The sequence below is a fragment of the Spermophilus citellus genome (genome assembly GCF_964194105.1).
Source record: "Spermophilus citellus genome assembly, chromosome: 2".
In the NCBI taxonomy this organism is placed as follows: Eukaryota; Metazoa; Chordata; class Mammalia; order Rodentia; family Sciuridae; genus Spermophilus; species Spermophilus citellus.
In genome coordinates, this window is record NC_138183.1 from 181,340,380 (window position 1) to 181,363,449 (window position 23,070).

Genomic DNA, 23,070 nt, shown 5'->3' on the forward strand with positions numbered 1-23,070 from the left:
TCCTATAGGATAAAAACAAAGCAGATGGTACCAAGGTTCTTTTAAACATTTAAGTTTGTCCTTTAAAATAGAGATGGAAAAATATTCTCAAATTGAATTAGTTTTCCTTTTTTTAAGAAAATGTAATTTTTAAAAAATTAAAAAGCATATGGAAAAGTCAGTTAAAAAAAAGAGAGCATTACTTACCAAGTTGGCCATATAAATTGTGAGCAGCCCTCTCCTGAAAATAATTTTAAAAAGAGAGTAAGATTAAACTTCAATTTGATTCAATGGTCATTTTATCTTTTTTTAATAAATCTATCAAAATAATTTTCAGGAGTTGAAAAACATACTGGTATCTTAGAAAAATGGGTGCATAGTGCCAAACTAAGTTTTTACTATCTTAATAGTTGGATCTAAATAGTTCTAAATCATTCTACTTAAAGGTTAGAGTATGTTTGTTAAAAGAATTTCTTTTTTTTTTTTCCATACAGGATTTCAATACATTGTCCAGATTGTACAGCCTGATCTCCAACTCCTGGGCTCAAGCATTCTCCCTTTTTTGACCTGCCAAACAATGGGACTGCAGGTGTAGGCCACCACACCCAGCTTATGCTACAGAATTCTAAACAAATTCATCCTGCCAAAAAGTCAAATCCATAAAAATTCTGAATACATGCAAATTTATCCTCCAAAACTCAAGAATTCTATTTGTTTTATACATGATCATTTATAACATTCGATGTCATTACACATTACATGAAATCACCTTGGTTTTAATTTCATTGTGAAGTGAAAAATCAGGAATTTAGGAAGGTTTATCAAGTTAAAGCTTCCTAAGGATAAATGAAAGCTATAAACACTCCCTTTACATAAAAGCTGTATATTCATCAAGCTTATTTAATGAAAATTCAGACAGAAACTCAAGCTCTATTGTCTGCTTTTAAACAGTTTATTTAATTTATACAGTGTATAAGGAATGAATGAAATACATCTTATTCACTAGAACATCTTTAACATACTTTAAGAGTTCAAATAATAAACTCCAAAAATTTCAAAAACTTATTTGGGTTTGAATGTTGAACACTTTCAGTACTCAAAGAATAAAATACTTTAAGCTAGGAGCGGTGGCGTATGCCTCTAATTCCAGTGGCTAGGGAGGCTGAGGCAGGAGGATCTCAAGTTCAAAGCCAGCCTCAGCAACTTAGCAAGGCTCCCCAACTATTTAGAGAGACCCTGTCTCTTAACAAAATACAAAAAAAGGGATGGGGATGTGGCTCAGTGGTTACGTGCCCCTGGATTCAATCCCTGGTATTAAAAAACTTTATATATGAAACCAATACCAATATCAAATTGTTCTCATTTAAATATTCCAGGTCTGCATATTAATATTGTCAATGAAGTCTTCTTGTTATCAAATACATATATAATATTGATTGTTCATTATGTAAAATGGCTTACTAGATTTTTAATATTCCCAAAGACACATGGAGGCAATGTGATTTAACTGCACAGTGATAAAGTGAGGCTAGGAAATCAGGGGCTCTAGTTAAATTTATTTCTCTGGCACTCTGTCATCTTGAGTTAAAATGAAGGAACAGGACTTTACTGACATTTCTTAAACATGATTTTAAAAATAATTTACATGTAATCATCAAAATATAAAATATAATATTAAACTTACTTTAGTTGAAAAGTAAGAATATACAGGTATCACTGTGCCAAACATGCTAGGGAATCTCCCTCCTCCATTGGTCTTAATGTACCTTAGAAAAACACCAGAATCCTATTGCCACTCCAAATAAGGACTTAAAATTTGATCAGTGGTAAGATGATTTCTCGGGTCACTTTTGTGTCTTGTTTTCTATATGTGGATTAAAATTTTCTTGCTAATTCTGTTCAACTTTGCCAGTTCTTACCAAATTATAAAGCAAAAATATTCCAATATTACTTATTTTTAATAAATTATAAAGAAAAATTAATATCCATAAGTTAAACACATACACAGAAAAAAGTAAAATACTTCACAAGAGATACCTATTTTTATCAAAAGCCAATTATGAATGAAGAAATAAATATTCTTTAGTTATAAATTCCCAAATAAAAATGTTTCTGTTCTTTCAGTGTCATTAACTGATAATATATTTCATTATGAAGAAAACTAAGAATGCATATGATGCTATTTTTAAAAGCAACTGTTCTACTAACTTTATTCTATAATACTGAATAGTAATGCAGCTACAGTTTCATCACTAACTTCCATCAACCTGTATATAAAACTTTATCTTTAACCACAGGACAAAGATTGTAGTGCGTACCTTTCTATTTCCACAAACCAACAATAGTAGCTGGCAATGCTAATTGCAGAATTACTAAACATATAACCATCAAAGTATTTCTAGGAAGTCAAGTCTTATAAAACATACAGACAAATATTTTAGACACATACCTGCACAGACTAGAAAGAGGGAAGACCAACTAATGATAATAATTCATTAGCAAGCAGAAATGATTATCCTTATCTATTGAATCAAAGAATCAAAGAAGTTAAGTGGTTTCCTTAAAAATGAATTAATGGCAAACACACAATGGAATTAGGAGTCAATTCATCTGCCTTCAGTTTCAGATTCTATCCCAAGAATTGCTTCTCCAGCAGAAAATTTTTATAGTATCAACTTACTTCTTATGTCTGAAACTCACTGACTTATTTAAAATGCTTTCTTCACAGGTTTCTGTGCTTTGAGGATGAATAAAGACTTGACATTCTCTTACCATTGTAAAAAAGCAGAGGATGTATTTTTATTACCTCATGGCCTATTCTGATCTCAAGTTTCAATTTATCCTTCTCTAAATCACCCCCTTCCCAACCTTGTTCCAACCTGGCAGTTAATACCGCAAGAATGACAGGTCAGTCTCTGTGAAAAGCATGATAGTTTGGATTATAGAGTTACATCCTTTTTGATAGAATTTCCTTGGTAAAATGTCTTCATCCCTTATGCCAATGTCAACTTTGTAGTTTTACAATATCAAACAGATTTATTTAATCATTTCTCTAATTATGTTAGGTATCACATGAACCTGAGAAACTAATCACCTAAATCTGAAAGAAACAGTGATGGGGAAGGAAAAGGTACCACTTAGAAAAGAGGAGACTGGGATCAAGAAGGACAATAAACTACCTGTTAAATTTCACAGGAGATTTGGATGTACATATACTCCCACCCTACTGAAAATCACTAGGTTGATGAAGATGACCAAATAAATACTATTTCTTTAAACCATGGATAAGTCTGTACATGCTCTCTCACTAGCTCGCTCGCTGTCGTTCTCTCTCTCTCTCTCTCTCTCTCTCTCTCTCTCTCTCTCTCGGAGGAAAGGAATGAACACCTTAAGTTTTCATACAAAACTTTAGTTGAGTATTCATGTTCATATATAGAGGTATTATCTTTAAAAAAACTAGTCAGACTATAAGCATTCCTATAGGAAACATTAAATTTTATATAACATTTTAATAGTTGAAAATATCCTTATATACTGCTTAAATTCTAAGCATTATCTTCTCACATCATTATCATTTCTAAATTTATGACAATGCTTTTGAAACCTCAATGCAAAAAAAAACTTCAGTGCATATATTCTTTAGCTAACCTCAAAATTTTGAATGACATGTAACACATTTCAAAACTGAGGTCACTGGAGAGTATACTAGGAACAACATAACCCCTAAATTCTAAATATTTGTATATCCTATATATGCATATAAAGTATAATATAGAAATACTTAATATTCTCTAAATTAGGAGAAATTAGAGATTAAAACAAAGTGAAAGGTCATAAAAATTGTAATTATATAAAGAAATACTATTTAATCATCACAAAGATCCTTGAAGATATAATAGATTTTCATCTGTCAAAATATTTTAGAAGATTATAAAAATACTTCTTTAAGGAAAAGAAATAAACAAGACAAACTTCCACTCTGAAGCAATCATATATAGTACACAATCATATATAGTACATAACACAGAGTTGGCTTTTCAGAAGTCCTCAAGGTCTTGCCACTTAAACTTGAAGATAACCAAGAATTTATACACTAAATTCATGATTCTTTTATTCACACATTATATGCACTTTAATCATTTGGTCATATATGTTTAGGAGCTTCAAACCTACTATCTTGCAATTTAATAACTCAACCACTATGTATGCTTGAAAGAAATATGCTATTTTTGATATTTTAATACATGTCCAAGTTTCAGCATACTGCAGTTTTTAAATTATCTAAACTAATACTAAATATCAAAGCAAATTCCATAGTAATTCTACAAAATGAAATCTATCAGAACAACTTCTTTCTAAACCACAAACAAAGCACTTCCTAAAAAAAAGAAAGAGAGGACTAGTCTTAACAGCCCTCCTAGGGATAAACTCAATGTTACCAATGTTTCCTGCTGAGTTACTATGATCACAGTTCTTTGTTGAACAAATTTTTTAAGCAACCCTGGAAACAACTTCAAAGCTTTCTCAGAACCCCACAATGATGTGATTAAGATTTAAGTAAGCCTCCCTCTTACTAGGTGTCAGGAAGTAGCTGGCAAAGCATGTTTAGCTCTGTGAAAAGAGGGAAAGAAGGAGAGAAGGAGGAACTAATGAAGGGATGAAGGGATGGAAGGATGGAGGGATGAAGGGATAAATAGATTAGAGAAAGAAAAAAAGGCATGGAGGAAAGAGTTAATCCAATATAGATGAAGACACATATATGGATATAGATAGATCTTCATCTGTGCGTCTATATTTATATCCAAATAGGTGAACAGGTAGGTAGGCAGATAGAGATCTATAGTGTATATACTTACCTTATTAAATACTTTTTGGAAAAGTGATATACAACTGAATACAAAATGTATATAATAATGGAGTAAGATTTTCTTCATTAAGTAAAGCTTTAAAGGTTTAAAAAACTAGGACTTTCACTATTTACAATTTGGGAAGAGGGGCGGAGACTCCTAATCTTCCACAATGTATTTCTTCCACTCTGGTGACTGTTACCAAAAGACTGACTCAACTGCACACATTTCAATTAGCTCCTTAAACAGCTGTTTCCCAACTTTAAATCTCAGGCCTCTTCTTATTATTCTGGGTCTTACTACTCCAATATATCCCACAGCTACAACGACCACCTTTTAGAAGGAAACTTCCAAATTTTTTTAATTACCATCTTTCCCTAAATCTAGACACATTTCCAGCAACTTACTAGCCATCTCCATCAGCATATCATTGATTTTCTCTGTGAATTATAGATATAATTGTAAATTCCTTTTTCTTATAATAAAAACAATGCTAATGTGTTACATTTTAAGATACACAAAACGTCAACCTTTGAAAATTATGAACTACTAGGGAATCTTGGCATTTAATGAAATCTCACTATAAATCTGGTAAGTATATTTTTTTTAAATTATTTTATTGTTGGTTGTTCAAAACATTACATAGTTCTTAATATACCTTTTTTTAGAGCACATTAGGCCACTACATTAACTCTTACAAGACATACTATAAGAGAGCATATAAAGATATAAACCAAAATGGTTTTAAAGTTTAACTAAAAAAAAAAAAAAACTGCTTTGTAAAATTGTCACTAGCTTTTGAACAAACAACACTAAAAAGCTAAAAAAATAAAAAAAAAAGGCTAAAACTTACAGTTTTCAACCAGACCCAACCAGGAGTTGTGGAAGATATGCATATTCATACATAGCTTTCAAGGTAAAGAACTACAGAGCTACTTCCCAGTATTGTTAACATCATTAAACAACAGAACTAAAGCAACACACATCACAGAGTACAATTATATAACAATAAAATCAAGGAGAAAATCAACTTTTCTTCAGCAAGCATGTAATAGCAGTTATAAAGAAGTTAAAGTCAGACTTAATTTTTTAATGTCTTTTAAACAATAAAAACTATTTCAATGAATATTTAGACTAGCTCATGACATAAAATACCAGAAATGTTCTATAAACAGTGTCTAACAAATCAAACAATAATAAGTGAACAAAACCTCACTTATGGGAAAATAAAAGGAAAAAACTTTCTAAAAATTCACTTAACAAAAATGAACATGAAATAGGAAATAAACCAGCACCCCAAATCTATGTTATCCTCTTCCAGGAAACTACTCTTTATGCCCTAAGAGAAGTTATTGCTTTAGATATTAATTATACACTTTTATATTGGTGCCACTGCACTTGAAATAATGATAGTACTCACTGAAACAGGAAAAACAATATTTAAATCCTATGGTAAGCAGTTGCTAGGATTGACCCAGAGAGATTTCTACATTTTGTGGAGTGGTAAAATATTAACACTAAGAAGTTGTGAATTTAAACATGTATATTGTAATCCATACAGAAAGTAATAAAAAAAATAACAAAATAATTAAAGTGGAATTATTTTTAAAAATTCAAATGAAGCAAAGGAAGGAGGAACAGAAAATGAAAAATAAAAAACAAATAATAAAATGCAGATCTATCCTAGCACTATCAATAAATAAAATGTTAATGAACCAAATACTCAATTAAAGGGCAAAACTAGGGCCACGGTTGTAGTTCAGTGCTAGAACACTTACCTAGCATGTGTGAGTCACTGGGTTTGATCTTCAGCACCACATAAATAAATAAATAATGAAGTTATGATGTCTATCTACAACTAAAAATGTTTTTTAAATGGCAAAAACTAGCACAATCGATAACAAAAAAATCAGAAGACCCAATTACACACTATTTGCAAAAATATGTACTTTTACTATAAAGACACAGATGCTTGAAATTAATTAGAAAGAAAAATGTAGATTATTCAAAGAGTAAGCATGAGAAGCGTAGAGTATATTAATATCAAATAAAAATAGACTTTAGAACAAATAATATTATCCAAGCTAGAGAAGAATATTTCATATGGAATAAAAGAATCAACTGATCAAGAAGAAATGGTAATCATAAGCAAAAAAAAAGAAAAAGAAACACAGAAACTGACAGATTCAAAGAGAAATAAATAATTCTGAATTACAGTTGAAGATTTTACAACTTTCTCTCAGAAAATGATAAGCCTAGACCAAAGAAATTAGCAAAAAATATAGATCAGTAGTTCTCAGCAAAGACTGATTCATCCTATGAGGATATCTAGCAATGGTTAAAGATATTTTTAGTTGTCTCAACTTTGAAAGAATGCAGAGTTATGTATGGCATAAAGCATTAGACAGCCTTCCGATAAAAAATTATCTGTATGTACTAAAAGGTGTCAATAGTGCCAAGGTTGGGAAACCCAGCTATAGAAAACATTATCAACAAATCTGGCCTAAAAAGAAAAATGACATGACCATATCAACTGATGCAGAAAAGACAATTAACAAAGTACTATACCTATTCATGATAAACATTCTCAGCAAATTAGAAATAAGTGTGAACTTTCTAAACCTGATAAGGCACACCTAAAAAAGTATTGTACAACTAACATTACGTTTAATAGTGAAAGACAGGGGCCGGGCAAGTGGTACATACCTGTGATCCCAGTGGGCCTGAAATCCTAGCAGCTCAAGAGGCTGAGACAGGAGGATTGTGAGTAAAAGATGGAGGGCCTTCCCCAATATCAAAAGCAAGACAAAAATGTAGCAAGACAAAAATGTAGCAATACAATAAAGCAAGATAAAGAAATAAAGGACATATAGACTGGAAAAATAAAAATAAAAACTTTTCCATTCACAGGTAACATAACTGCCTATATAGAAAAATCTCAAAAAATGTACCAAAATCTCCCAACTAATAAGGGAGATCAGAGCTGGGGATGTAGCTCAGTGGTAGCACATTCGCATAACATATGGAAGGCCCTGGGTTCAATTCCCAGTACTAAAGAAAAACAGAAACAAAAACATACGCTGAACAAGGTTGCAAGAATCAGGACAGAAACATGAAAATTGTGGTGTCTATATATAGTAGCAACAAACATGTGGAAAATGAAATTTAAAGCATAATACTCCCCTACCACACATCATATGTAAAAATTCACTCAAATGGATGAAAGAACTACATCTAAAAGCTAAAACTATAAAACTTTTAAAAGAAAACAGGGATAAATCTTTTTATATTTGTAGTGGTTTCTTAAACATGACACCAAAAACAAAATAGACAAAAGAATAAAAAATAAACTGACTTTGCAAAAATTAAAACACTTTGAAGAACATTGTCATGAAATTGAGAAGACAAACACACTTACCATGAAAAAACATTTGCAAATTATATATCCAGAAGGGACTATATCTAGAATATCTAAAGAACACTTACAAAAGCTGGGAATACAGCTCAGTAGTAGAGTGCATACCTAGTATGCCCAAAGACCTGAGTTTGATCCCCAATATACAAAAGAAAAACAAAAAATAATCTTAATAATTAAAAGAAAACTCAATTTACAAATGAGCACAAGATATGAACAGACACTTCTCCAAAGAGAACATGCAGATAGCCAAAAGGTGCAAGAAAATATGCTCAATACCTTTGGTAACCTGGAAATGCAAATGAAAGCCATAATGAGAGAACACTTCACACTCACTTCGATGACTATAATTGGAAAACATATCCTACAAGTGCTGGCCAGGAAGTGGAGAAATTGGACACTTTATACACTGTTAGAAGAAATAAAAAATCTGTAATCACTTTAGTAAACACTTTGGCAGTTTCTCAAAAGGTTGAAGAGAATTACCATATAAGCCAGTAATTCCACAATTCAGTACATCACAGAGAAATGAAAATACTATATCCACAAAAAATAGGTATATAAAAATATTCATAATAGCATTATTCATAACCAAGAAGTAGGAACAATCCAAATTTCCATCACTTACTAAACATATAAGTAAAATGTGGAATAGTCATATAATGGATTATTAGTTGGAATAAAAAGCAATGAAATAATGATTTATATAACATCTTTGACTCTTAAAGTCATTATCCTAAGGAAGAGAAGCCAGTTGCCAATGATCACATACTATATGATTCCTTTTATATGAAAAAACCAGAATAGACAAACATATAAACACATAAAATTGATTACTGATAGCCTAATGCTAGGTGGGAGTGAGAAATAAATGATGCTTAGGAGGTGATAGCTAAACAAGTTTCTTTTGGGGGTGAAGAAAATTTCTAAAATTGTACTGATGGTTGAGCAATTTTGTAACTCTATTAAAACAAGTGAATTGTGTATATTTTAAAAAAGAATGAATGAAATATGAATATATGACTCAGTTAAGTTACTACAAAAATAATAATAATACCATTTGCAATTGTTCCCCAAAATGCTAACAAACATACAGAAGATATGTTCTACACATTATAAAGACAGATGAAAGAAATAAGGATTTAAATAAATTAGGAAGTTGTAACATGTTCGTGGATAAACAGCCAAAAAAATAAAAAATAAACAACACAGATGTCCCTAAAAGGGTAAATGTTTAAACAAATTCCAGTACACTCACATAATGGAATATTACTTAGCAATAAAAAGAAATAACTAATGATACAGTTAACACCTTAGATGGACACATGAAAATCCATGGTGTCTATGTGTAGTAGCAAAAAATGTGGAAAATGAAATTTTTTCCCTACCACACATCCTATGTAAAAATTAACTCAAATGGATGAAAGAACTACATCTAAAAGCTAAAACTACAAACTTTTAAAAGAAAACAGGGGTGAATCTTTGCATTTGTAGTGGTTTCTTAAAAATTACACCACAACATAATCAACAAAAGAATAAAAAAATAGATAAATATTTAAACAAATTCCAGTACACATGCATGATACTTAGTTTAAAAAAAAGTTCTATGTAAACAAGGTTATACTTTCCATACTTCATTTATATAACTTTCTAATTTCCTGAAAATAACATAAATATAGAAGTAGAAAGCAGAAATTGGAGAAAAGGGTTGAAATTCCAAAGGGCCAGAACAAGAAACATATTTTGTGATGATGAAACAGGTTTATCTACAGTCGTGATGGTAAAACAAATCATACATGAAGAGAAACTACATAGAATTATACACATACACAAATGATATGAATGCATGTAAAAGTGGTGAATAATTAATAAATACTATAGTACAGGATAGTAATGTCAACCTCATTTTATATTATACTATGGCTATGTAAGATGTGATCATTAAAAAGAATATGGGTAAAGAGTTCAAGTTCTATTGTATTACTTGTGCAACCTGTATAAATGAATAGTCATTTCAAGATTAAAAGTTAAAAACAGACCACATAATGACATAGTAAAGATAACATATAATAATGTAACAGAACTAAAACCAAACATGTTAGTTGTATCAGTGAATTATATCAATGGTATTAGTAAATATAACTGGGCTTAGCTAAATATTTAAATAAAAAGATCTTCAGATTGCTTCATCAAATAAAACCCAACTTCATGATGTATGTGAAAGAAACAAAACAAATTCTTTCATAAACATAAAGGCATCCTAAGCAAATGCTAGCAAAAAGAAAGCAAGCGTTGTGATCTTGATAAAAAAAAATCATAAATTTTTGCTAAAAGGCATTAAATCAAAAACCTTTTTTTTTCTTACTGCTAGAGATTCTATCACCAAATGAAGTATTGTGGTTTAGATAAGAGGAGTTCCCAAAAGCCCACGTGTAAGACAATGCAAGAATGTTCAGAAGTAAAATGATTAGATTATGAGAGCTATGACCTAGCTCTGATTAATTAATTAATTTACTCATACAGATTAATCTGATGATAAGTATAGATAGGTAGGTTGTGGCTAGAAAAAAGTAGGTCACTGAGGGCATGCCCTTGAGGTTTATGCTTTGTCCCTGGTGAGCCAGAGCACTCTCTCTACTTCCTGGTTGCCATGTTCTGAGCTGCTTTTCTCTGCCATACCCTCCTGCCATAATGTGCTGTCTCACCCCTGGCCCAGAGGTATGGAGTTAGTTTTCCATGGACTGAACCTCTGAAAACATAAGCCAAAATAATTTTTTCCTCCTCTACGTTGATCTTGTCAGATATTTTGCTCACAGCAACAAACTAGCATGAAGATATGACCAAAATAACATAATAGTATAGATCTTATGACAATTTTTTAAGAACTTTTGAACCCTAATAATAGACAATGCACTATTTTTCAAGCATTCATAAAACAGTCACAAAAACTGGGCATAAATTATGCAACAAAGAAAACTTTATTATAAAGTTCCATAAAGAGAAAATATCATAAATAATATTCTCAGGTAAGAAGGCATTAAAACTAGAAATTGATAACAAATTCACTTATTACAAAATGATTCTTATATCAAAGGAGAAACACAAACTAAAATTGTCAGATTTCCAGAAAATGATGATAATGAATATTCTACATATAAGAATCTATGGGACACAATTAAAGCATACATCAGAAGAAAATTCAGAGCCTTAAATACTAATAGTAATATAACTTAAAAACTGAAAACAAATTCCTAGAAGAAAACATAAGGTCAACACTCCAGCATATACACACAAGCAACAACTTTCTCACTATTAACCTTAAAGCTCAGGAAATAATGCCAAGAATTAATATATGAGACAGCATCAAATTAAAAAGATCTGCAATTGGAAACAACTGGGAATATGAAAAGACAACCTACAGAATGGAAGAAAATCTTTGTTAGCTACTCTTCTAACAGAGGATTAATATCTAGAATACAGAAAGAGTTCCAAAAACTTTTTGCCAAAAAAAAAATAACTCAATTAATAAATGGACAAATGAATTAAACAGTTCACAAAAGAAATACAAATGGCCAATAAATATATGAAAAAATGTTCAACATCATTAGTTATTAGGGAAATGCAAATCAAAACTACACTGAGATTTCATTTCATATCAGTCAGAATGACAGTCATCAAGGATATAAATAATAATAAATGCTGAAGAGGATGTCAAGAAAAAGGAACACATTTACACTGTTGGTGTAAATTAGTTAAATTACTATGAAAACCAGTATGGATGTTCCTCAAAGACTACACATGTAACCACCATTGACCCAACTATACCACACTTTGGTATTTATCATCAAGATTTAAAGTAATCACAATACAGTGATATATTCATACCCAGTGTTGATAGCACAATTCACAATAGCCAAAATATAGAATCAGTCTAGGTGTCCATCAACAGATGGATGGATGAAGAAAACATGGTATGTGTATATATATACATATATATACATATATGCATATATATACAATGTAATTTTATTCAGCAATTTAAAAAAATGAAATTATGTCATTTGTAGGAAAATGGATTGAACTAGAGACCATTATATTAAGCAAAATATACCAAACTCAGAAGGTTAAGAGTCATATGTTTTCTCTCATGCATGAAAGCTAGAGAGAAATTGGGAAGCTAGAGAGGAAAAAGGAAAAGAAAGGTGGGGGTGGATTTCAAGGAAATCAAAGGGACCAAGAAGTGGAAAGTGCGGAGGGAAGGGGGATGCAGGGGAGTGACACTGGCCAAACTATATTCTCATATTATGTACATGTACGAATATGTAACAACAAATTTCACCATTATGTATAACTGTAATACACAAATTTAAAAATATGGAAAAAAATGAAACAAAAAACAAATAGCATTATACTAAAAAAGTTATAAAAAAAGCAAAGTAGCAAAAATAAAGTAAAAGGAAAATACAATATAAACAAGAATTGAATTAGAACACCAAAAGAGAGCTGGGGGTAGCTCAGTGGTAGAGCACTTGACTAGCATGCATGAGGACCTGGATTTAATCCCCAGTTCAGGGGTTCAAACAAAAAAAACCTAGAATTAATAAACAAAATAATTCACTGGGAAAGAATATCAACAAATTACTAACTTAATAAAAATAAGAATGGCAGAATTATATAAAATAAGTTGAAAAAAATAGAAAAGAGATAATTCAGTCAAGTCATAACAGACTTTATTCAACTTCACGTAAATAAATATCAAAATCTTTTAAAATGAAAAATTTCTGAAAATTTAATATTTTTTTAAAAAATAGATAATTCTGGCTCTTGGAGAAAGTTGCTGAAGTCCTTTATTGTGTGAGGTGAAAGTTTAAACAGAACAATTTCCATAGAGGAAACTTACAACTTTTTCTAGGAACTACCACCTAAAAGAACCACCGTGCCCAAGAGATTTAACAGGAACATTCAAAGGCCAGAAAATTCATTGCTACTTAAACTACTCCAGAACAAAGAAAGAGAAAGAAGATGATATATCTTATGAAGTAAATATAATATCCAAGCATGATAAACAATATGCACACACACACAACTAATAGCTGATCTCACAAATACTGATGTATTCCTACAAATCCATGAATCTAATTCACCACAAATAATCAATGTATTAGAAATATGTGATAATCACCACCTTCATCACATATTCAACTTAGAACCATGGAGTTATAAATGAACCTTTTGATGACCTCAGCATCATCTACAAAGTATACTCTTATCAAGAATGTTTAATTTGAATCTAATCAAGGTTTTAGACCAAGTTTCAAGTTTACAGAAAATTCACTAAATAAATGAACCAATTATTCCATGAGAATACAACTCAGATGAAACTAAAAATGTATTATATACAACGAGTCAACTGCCTGATCACTTCAATAAATCAATTCTATGAAGAAAAATTAAGTAGAAAAAGTAGTTGAAAATATAACAATATACATAAATTTTGACTACAATTTGATTCAAAGAAGAGTGATAAAAGCCATTTTAGGACAATATGAACTGGTTGGCATTAAGCAATAATTATTAATTTTCTTATGTGTGATAATGTTATAATTATGCAAAATATCCTTGTTTTAGGAGACACATGCCAAAGTATTTAGAATTAAAGCAGGGTGATTCCTACAACATGCTTCTACATGTTGCACACACACACAAAAAAAAAAAAAAAACCTACATACATAAACCTATATTCACATACAAATAAAGTGAAAATGGTCAAATGTTAAATGTTGACTCTAGTTAATGGTTACAAAGAGTTTCTGTTGAAAAGTAAGCACATAACTACAAAAGTGATCATTTAAGCACTAAAAGTAAGTAAATCATAGCACACTTCATTTAAAGGATTTTTAAAGTTTGATATGAGTGACACAAATTTTTAGCATATATTTTCAAAACCAACATTCATGTTTTGAAATTATCAGGAAGTTACAATCACCAGAAGAACTTTTATTACTTAGAGGGGAACAAAATTATAATACTTAACACATATATAATACTTAACTAAGTGCAGGTACCATTCTAAATGAAGTGTAAAACTACACATATTAACACAATTATCTAAACAACCTAACAAATCCATTACCACTATTTCCATTTTTCAGGTAAGGAATAAGCCAAAGAGGTGACAAATTAGGTGGCACATCCAGACTGCCAAAACCACACAGTACAGCTCCAGATCCACACTTTAGCTACCACCCTATACTGTCCTCTAAGATAAAGGATTTTTTTTCCTGATGTTGCCGACTTGGTTTTTCAGAGGCTATAACATCCACCATCTCTTTGAACTTAGTAAATCTAACAAATCCATAAGTATTCTGATAAACCAGAGAACTGCAAAAATTTAGATAACATTACATTTACAAAAGTGCAGTAAGAATGGCTTTAGGTGATTTAAGTAAATATTTGGTTATCTGAGATCTATTCATATTCTTAAAATGGAATCAATGACTACAGTAACCATCTTTATAAATTAAAAAGTTTAAACACATGATCCCATTTGATTCCCTGGAACAAAGGTGGATAATTTCTCAACAACAAAATAATTACTCATGTGATGACAGTCTCTTCTACAAAAACTTTAATTTCAACTAAATGATTGAACAGATTATATATTTGTAGCATTCAGTACAAATCTTATTAATTCACAAAGAAAATTCCAAGTTCATGAAAAATTAAAATACTTTTTCATGCCAGGATGCCTTAAAAATAATAATAATTCATATAACAAAGATCATTCAATGATCCTAAAACAAAGTATAGATCTAGATGATAATAGAAAGCTATTATTAATTTTGTTAGGTGTAATAATGGTATTATAGCTATAGAAAAAAATCATTTATGAATTTGCATATACCATGTTTTAGGTAGGCCATATTATAGAAGCCTCTAATGTTTTAGTAAAAGAGAAGCAAATGAGTATTATTGCTCTAAATATCAAACTTTATATTTTATAAACTTATAATAAAAATAATAATATAAAATTAATTTTTATTCAAGTACCTGCAGAATTGAAAAAATATGTCTGAAAATCTTGCTCATTCATGGACTATAATAAGAGATAAGCAAAAAAATAATAACTCTAGTTGAAGTAGAGAATGGGTAATCAGTTCTATTAAATATGCAGTAGATATGTAGAATTTTACCTGCTTTTTCTTTCAATTAGAATGGCCATATAAGATGCTGGTAAAGCGGCACCAAAGCCAGGAGTCCATGAGTAGAATTTTCCAAGTATCTTCCTGAAATTCAAATTTGGAATTTTTGTATGAAATTCCTAGTTGGTTATTTCAGTCAAGTTTCCCTTCTCAGTCTACCCTCTATACTTCAAATCAGCATATCCAAAACCAAACTCATTGTCTCTCTTCCCTAACCCTGCAAACTTGTTCTTCCTCTTTTATTTTTCCAAGTGGCATCAACAATTAACCATGTGTTATGTTTGACACTTAGAGTCATTTTCAGCTTCCTATTTCCCTTACCCAATATACTAAATCATGCCCTTAAATTACTGCATATACAATTCATCTCTCAAATTTCTCTCCAACCTACAGTCCCTGTCTTGGTTAAGTCTTTCAACACCTTTTATAAAGGCCACTGCAATACCAAACTAATGGATTTGCTAGTCTTCTAACCTAATTTCCTTCTAATAATTTAGTCAATCATGTTTATTCAGGCATTCTTTCAATGTAAACCTACTGGCTATGCAAATCTTCTGGGTTTTTTATTTATCATGTAGGAATGATAATACTACCTGTCTCATTACAGCTATTGTGAGGACTACTTAAGATATTTCTCAGCATCACACAGGGCACACAGGAGGAACTCAAAGTATTAGAATAGTGCCCTGAACTTTATATATGACCATCAGCTGCTTGAGTTTTTAAAGAGGTTAAAAAAAAAAAAAAACACAGAAATCTGGAGACATTAGGAAGACTCTTCTTCCTTAAAAACAATGTTTCTGGGCTGGGGATATGGCTCAAGCTGTAGCGCCCTCGCCTGGCATGCGTGCGGCCGGGGTTCAATCCTCAGCACCACATACAAACAAAGATGTGTCCGCCGAAAACTAAAAAATAAATATTAAAATTCTCTCTCTCTCTCCCTCTCTCCCTCACTCTCTCTCTAAAAAAAAAAAAATGTTTCTGAGAAAGGGAAAGTAATATGTACAAATTATCAGAAATCATCCGAACAAAGTGGACCAATTGATAAATGATGCACGATAGGAAAAAAAAGAGAGAGATTAGTATTAAAAATGACGGACAAGGGCTATGGCTATAGTTCAGTGGCACAGCGCTTGCCTAGCATGTGTGAGGCACTGGGTTTGATCCTTAGCACCACATAAAAATAAACAAATAAAATAAAGGCATTCTGTCCATCTACAACTACAAAAAAAATTTAACAAAAAAACAACAGATGAAGCTCAGATCTTAAGGACTGGAAAAACTACCGTAAATACTTAACCTGGGTATTTCTAAAATGGACAACACAAACCTGCCTGAGAACACTAGAGGTTGTTTTCCCTCCAATATAAAATCCACAAAGGACTTATTGAATATAAAATCTAAGGGAAAATTAAAATAAATTCATTGAATCAGTTATAGGAAGACCACGGATGTTACCTTAATAATAGTTAATTATAATATATCACACAAATAATTATTAAGTATAAATATTTTATGATTCTATAACTTAACCAAACAGGTTCACAGAACATAAAGAAATATGCTGCAATAGCAACTTGGTGCAATTTTTAAAATCTTATTATTTATAACTTTATTTTAGAGCTTTAACAAGTCTTTGAAACTTTACAGAGACCACATGATGAAGAAAATTCCTTACATAGATTTTCATGTCAATTTAAAGACATGATTTGCTTAACAGTATGAAAACACCACCAATTATTTTCTTCATCATCTAAAAGTTTACAAATACTAATACATTGAGGAAAAGTCTATAAAAGATACTTGAAAATTAAATATTTAATTGCAGTTAAAATATATAGAACTACTTTGGGCAACAACTTGACAAATAAAAAATTAGTTTATTTTTAACACTCAGTGTGGTGGAAAAGATAAAAAGTAAGTATGTAATAAATATGTTAGGTTTGTCACAGCACTCAAAAGACTAAATTCTATCTGCATCTATAATGTATAAAGCATGAAGCACAGGTAATGCTACAAAACTGAATCAGAACCAAACGTTCCAGCAGTAGGCTATATCAGGAGTTAACTTTTTCTTTTCATAAACACATGTATTTTGTATTCCTTTTGAAGTTTGTTCACTACAGATAGCCCTAACCTATATCACGGTCACTTTGAATTCATGATTTATGAAACTAAAGAGCTAAGAAATTCCGATCAACAAATTGAAATTAAAACAGAACTCAGAAAATATATAATATACAAAAGTATTTTTGTTATATAATCATGCTAATAATTTGAAATGTATGTAATATCTTGAGGCCAAGAAGCCCACAGCTCCTGGTTTTTTGGGTTTTGGTTTTTGGTTTTTGTTTTGGGTGGGGAGGGGGATACCAGATATTGAACACAGGGGCACTCAACCACAGAGCCACATCCCAGACCTATTTTTCTATTTTATTTAGAGATAGGGTCTCACTGAGTTACTTAGGACCTTAGGCTTTTGCTGAGGCTGCCTTTGAACTCCAAATTCTCCACCTCAGCCTCCAGAGCCTTGGGATTACAGGAAGCTCCACTGTGCCCAGCAGCTTCTGTTTATAAACTATCTTTGAAACAAAAGTCATTTCACAGGTTTAAAAATAAAAATAAAAGCAGTGACCTACACAATGGTTATATAAATATCTGTTTGTTTCCAGTTCAACAACAGAGTTTATATTAATATCTAGTGGTGATTATGAGTACCAACCTTAAAGTGCAAAAGAAAGTAATATACAAGGCCCCATTAGCAGTCAGAAATGAAGCGGATTGTAGGATCTCAGGGAGTAGTTTGTACAAATAATAGTCTAATTTTCGTTTCCGGAGAATTGCTGCAATCTGGAAAGAGAAAGGCTTTTTTGTTTAATCCAAACAACTATTATTAGCTTAAATTAGCTCTTATGTGGAGCTACTGAATAAAACATGTATTTAAAAATAAAAGTAAAAACTATGGCATTGTACTTGCTCCTTTATAAAAATATAATTTCAAGGACAGAAAGGAGATACTTGAATTTACTAAGGATAAAATACACACCAAGAAATTACAACTTGGATCATGTAATGAACATATTTCATAAATTGAGAAGCATTAAAGACAGTTTTAAACTGAAAAGTGAAATACACATTTAAATGGAAAAAAAACTAAAATTCTAATAAAATCGGATGCTATAACAAAACTACATTACAGACTTTATCAGGCTACCATTATTAGAAAATTTTAAGGATAGAAAACAGAAAAAGAAATTATTCAGCTATTCAAACATCACTATTATAAGGGAAAAATGATAGAAATACAAAATTAACAAAGTTAATAATTTCTGGCTTCCTGGGGCCCATGTAAAACCATCAAATAAACCATTACTAAGAATATAAGAATAACACAGGTAAGCACCACATGACCCTAGAATACAGAAAGAATAATACCTAGACAGAGAATTGCAGAAGATTATGACAATAATCTTTTATTATACACCAAATACACCAAAGTGCTGGGGGAAAGAGGGAGGACGAAGAGGAGAAAACTTCGTCTGAAATATATCTGAGCCCACAAACTCATGGTGTGCTTCAAGTTACTTGTGCAGATAACTGCAAAATTAAACTCAATAAAATGAATGCAATCTCAAAAAAAATCAACCTCTCAGGCTTTATGACATAGCTTTTAAAATTAAATTGAAAACTTTGAATTTTAATTATTTAACTATTATTTATTTATGAATTATTTTAATGGCTAATTTCCCTAACAATATATCAAAATAAAAAGATGATATTTAGTTATTGATCACACTTTTAATGTTATAAAAAATAAAACAAAATAAATCACAATATGCTCAAAATGTGGATTATAGATATTTAAGAATGATTAAGTATTAGGAATATAATTCACAAGTACCACAGAAATTTAGCAAAGTGAATTTAATATAAAGTAGGCAGAAGTTTCATGGAAAGGGGGACATAAGCTGGATTTAGAAGAATAGAATTCTCACAAGTCATGAGAAGGAATACCTTTTTACCACAATGAAACAGTATATCAAAGGAATGAGTATTAGAACAGGATCAGGGAATGACTGAAGAGGTGTAAAAAAAAAAAGGCAAAAATGACTGCAGCACAAGAAAACTCTCCATTCACTCCCTATCTTTCTGGAGATAACACTTTCCCTAAGGTCAGTGATCAACAAATCTAATGGCCTCTTCTAAGTTCTTATGATGACCCCCTTGAAGTCTCTGAAACTGACCCCCTCCTATTTTAATTCAACATATGGAAAACAATGGTGAATAAGTCTTAATCCTTGTTTTCAAGGAATATAAAATTTTGATAGCAACAAAAACATATATAATAACCTAAAATATGGCAATATGGGAAATGTTAGAAGAAGAGACATACAGGAGGAAGTTGGGAAGGGCAAGTGATAATGTCAGGAAGTTTTAACTGGACTTTTAATATGAATCTTGACAGGTAGATTAACAGGTGAGAAGTTTCTATGAAAGTGCATTCTTTTCATTTCTCAATTATCTACCTAAAGCCTATTCTTTCTTAGCAATTTGCCATCAAGTCTCTATATTCATTCTACATGTGCTCTCTCCCATAGTATCACCTATCATCTGAATGTAGGAATTCCTAACCTGTCCCCTAAAATTTAAATCCATACTTTAAATGTGTACTGGGCATGTCAGTATAGATATTCAATGAACACCAAAAGAATCAAAGAGTCCAAAGGACAATTCATTGTATTTCCCAAATGCATTTTTATTTCTGAATTCCCTATCCCAAATAGGAATAAAATGTTGGTGTCATTTTTAATTCCTCCGTTATCCTCAGCCATTGCCTCAGTTTCTTTTATCTTCAGGATTTCAAATGCAATGTCTCTTTATTTTAGACTTAACAATGGACAGAAACTGGCAGAGTTATATATTCAAGTAATTACAGATCATAGGATACAAGATAAAACATCCAAAAATCAATAGCATTTTTATGTAAGAGCAATGAACACATACACATAAATATGACATTTATAACTCCTCAAAAACATGAAATACTTGGGTACAAATCTTCCAACACATTTATAGCATTTGTATGCTGAAAATACACAACACTAATGAGAGAAATAAAAGAAGATGTACATAAGTGGAGAGGTAATCTGTATTAGTCAGCTTTCCATTACTATGATAAAATGTCTGAAATAAATAACTTATAAGGAAGAAAAGTTTATTCTGGCTTACAGTTTCAATCCATGGTCAGTTTGCTCCATTGCTTTGGGGCCTGGGGTAGGAACATGTAACAGAAGAAACTGCTCACTTCTTGAGAAAGACAGGCAGTGGCTAGAGACCTAATAATCCCATTCAAAGGTACATGGCCAATAATCTAAATTCCTTTCACTAGACTTCCCCTACTAAAAGGTCTTCTACCTCAAAATAGCAACCTAGACTGAGGACCAAGCCTTAAAATCATGGACCTTTGGGGAATATTCAAGATCTAAACTATAGTGACTGGGGTTGTAGCTCAGTGGTAGAGAGTTTGTCTGTCATGTGTGAGACACTGGGTTCAATTCTCAGCACCACATATAAATAAATAAAGTTCCATTGACAAACTTAAAAAAAATTCTAAAAAAATATGTAAACTTCAGTGTGAAGCTGGGGATAAAGCTCAGTTGGTAGAATACTTGTCTCACAAGCACAAGGCCCTGGGTTCAATCCCCAGCACCAAATAAATAAATAAATACAGATATTTCCATGTTCATGGATTAGAAGATTCAATATGGTAAAAATGTCATAAATTATAAACTAATAAAAATATATAAATAAAATATAAGCTAAATAATTAATAGGCAGATCTAACAATTCTTATCAGAATCCAAGGATTTCTATAGATACAGACAAGAGTATTCTAAAATTTATAAAGAAAAGCAAATGAATTAAAATAGCTTTGAAAAAAGCTTTTAAAAAGAAGAAATAAGTCTGATTTTAAGATATTGTTACATAGCTACAGTATCTGACCATGTAATATTGGCAGACATGGACAAATAGATGAATAGAACAGAATAGAGAACTCATAAATTCATGGAAATATATTCAGTTAATATAGTTAAATTTTTCCAAATGTACAAAAGCAAGTTCATGGGAGAAAGATAGTCTTTTCAATACATGGTGCTAAAGTAAGAAGGCATACATTAAAAAAATAAAAGAAAAAGAAAAAAGAGAACCTTAAGACTTACACTTTGTGCAAAAATTAATTCAAAATGAATCATAGACATAAATGTAAAATATAAAACCACAAAACTATTAGGAAAAAAATGAAGACAACCTTATAGCCACAGGATAGGTAACAAGTTTTTAGACTTGACATTAAAATCATAATTCATAAAAGGAAAATTTGATTAACTGAACTTCATCAAAATTAAAACTTTTTCTCTCTGAAAGACCTATTAGGAGGACAAAAAGGCAAGCTACAGAATAGGAGAAAATACTTGCAAATCACATAGCTAATAAAGGTTAATATCTAGAATAAATATAGAAATCTTAAAACACAACAATAAAAAACACAATCCATTTAGGAAACAGGCAAAAGATAATGAACAGACATTTCCCTAGACAAAAACATACAGATCATACATAACCACCACGCTTGGTATACACACCTATAATCCCAGCAACTCAGGAGGCTGAGGCAGGAGGATTGCAAATTTAAAACTATAATGAACTATCACTATAAAACTGTCAGAATGGCTAAAATAAAAAAACAGTGACAACACCAAATGTGGGCTAGAAGGACATTAGAGAACTAGTTCACCTCTTCATTGATGGTCCATATGTGAAATGATAAAGCCATTCTGGAAAACAGTTTGGTAGTTTCTTGAAAAACTAACCAAGCAATTACCATATGACTTCTAATTGTAGTTCTGGGTACTATCTCTGAGAAATGAAAATTTATGTTTATACAAAAATCTGGGCACAAATATTTATAGCACTTTTGTTCAGTTTTTTCCCAAAACTGGAAACAACTCATGTGCTCTTCAACAGGGGAACAGTTTAACAAACCATGATATAACCATTAAATGGAGTAAATAGTACTCAGCAATAAAAAGGCCCAATCTAGTGATATATCAAATGACCTTGATGAATTTCCAGAGAATTATGTTGAGTGAAAAAGCCAATCCCAAAGGAGACATAATGTATGATTCACTCCTATAATATTCTTGAAATGACAAAATTATAGAAATGCAAAATAACTCAGTAGTTAAGGGATTAAGGTGATATTGGTAAATAGAAGGGGAGTAAGTATGGCTATACAAGGATAAAACTAGGGATCCTTGCCATGATGGAAATATTCTGTGTCTTGACTGTATACATGGTAATATTTTATTGTAATATTGTATTATTGTTTTGCAATATGACAGCATTGGAAGATGATCTCTATAATTTCTTTCAAATGCATGTGAATCACAATTATCTCAAAATAATAATAAAAAGGTCAATTTATCTTTAAAAACCAGTTTATGCACATAGCCAACAGGCATATGAAATATTCTTAGCACCATTAGTCATCAGAGAAGTGCACAATGAAATACCACTACACACCCACCAGAATTTCTAAAATGAAAAGGATAGATAATGTACAGTG

At 31.1% G+C, this 23,070-nt stretch overlaps 1 protein-coding gene across 4 annotated transcripts in view; it reads right to left on the minus strand.

The window, feature by feature from the left end:
• TMEM135 (transmembrane protein 135) overlaps positions 1-23,070 on the minus strand; it is a 255,840-nt gene that overhangs the window by 211,405 nt on the left and 21,365 nt on the right. For 2 of the 4 annotated variants that reach the window (XM_081282558.1, XM_081282557.1), the window contains 3 exons: positions 18,166-18,293; positions 15,435-15,527; positions 187-220 (listed from right to left, as the gene is read on the minus strand). In XM_081282558.1, coding sequence (XP_081138684.1) covers positions 187-220; positions 15,435-15,527; positions 18,166-18,293 — 255 coding nt within the window. Of the gene's footprint in view, positions 1-186; positions 221-15,434; positions 15,534-18,165; positions 18,294-23,070 lie in introns of those variants that run through there. The other 2 variants (XM_081282559.1, XM_081282560.1) reach the window with 2 other exon arrangements.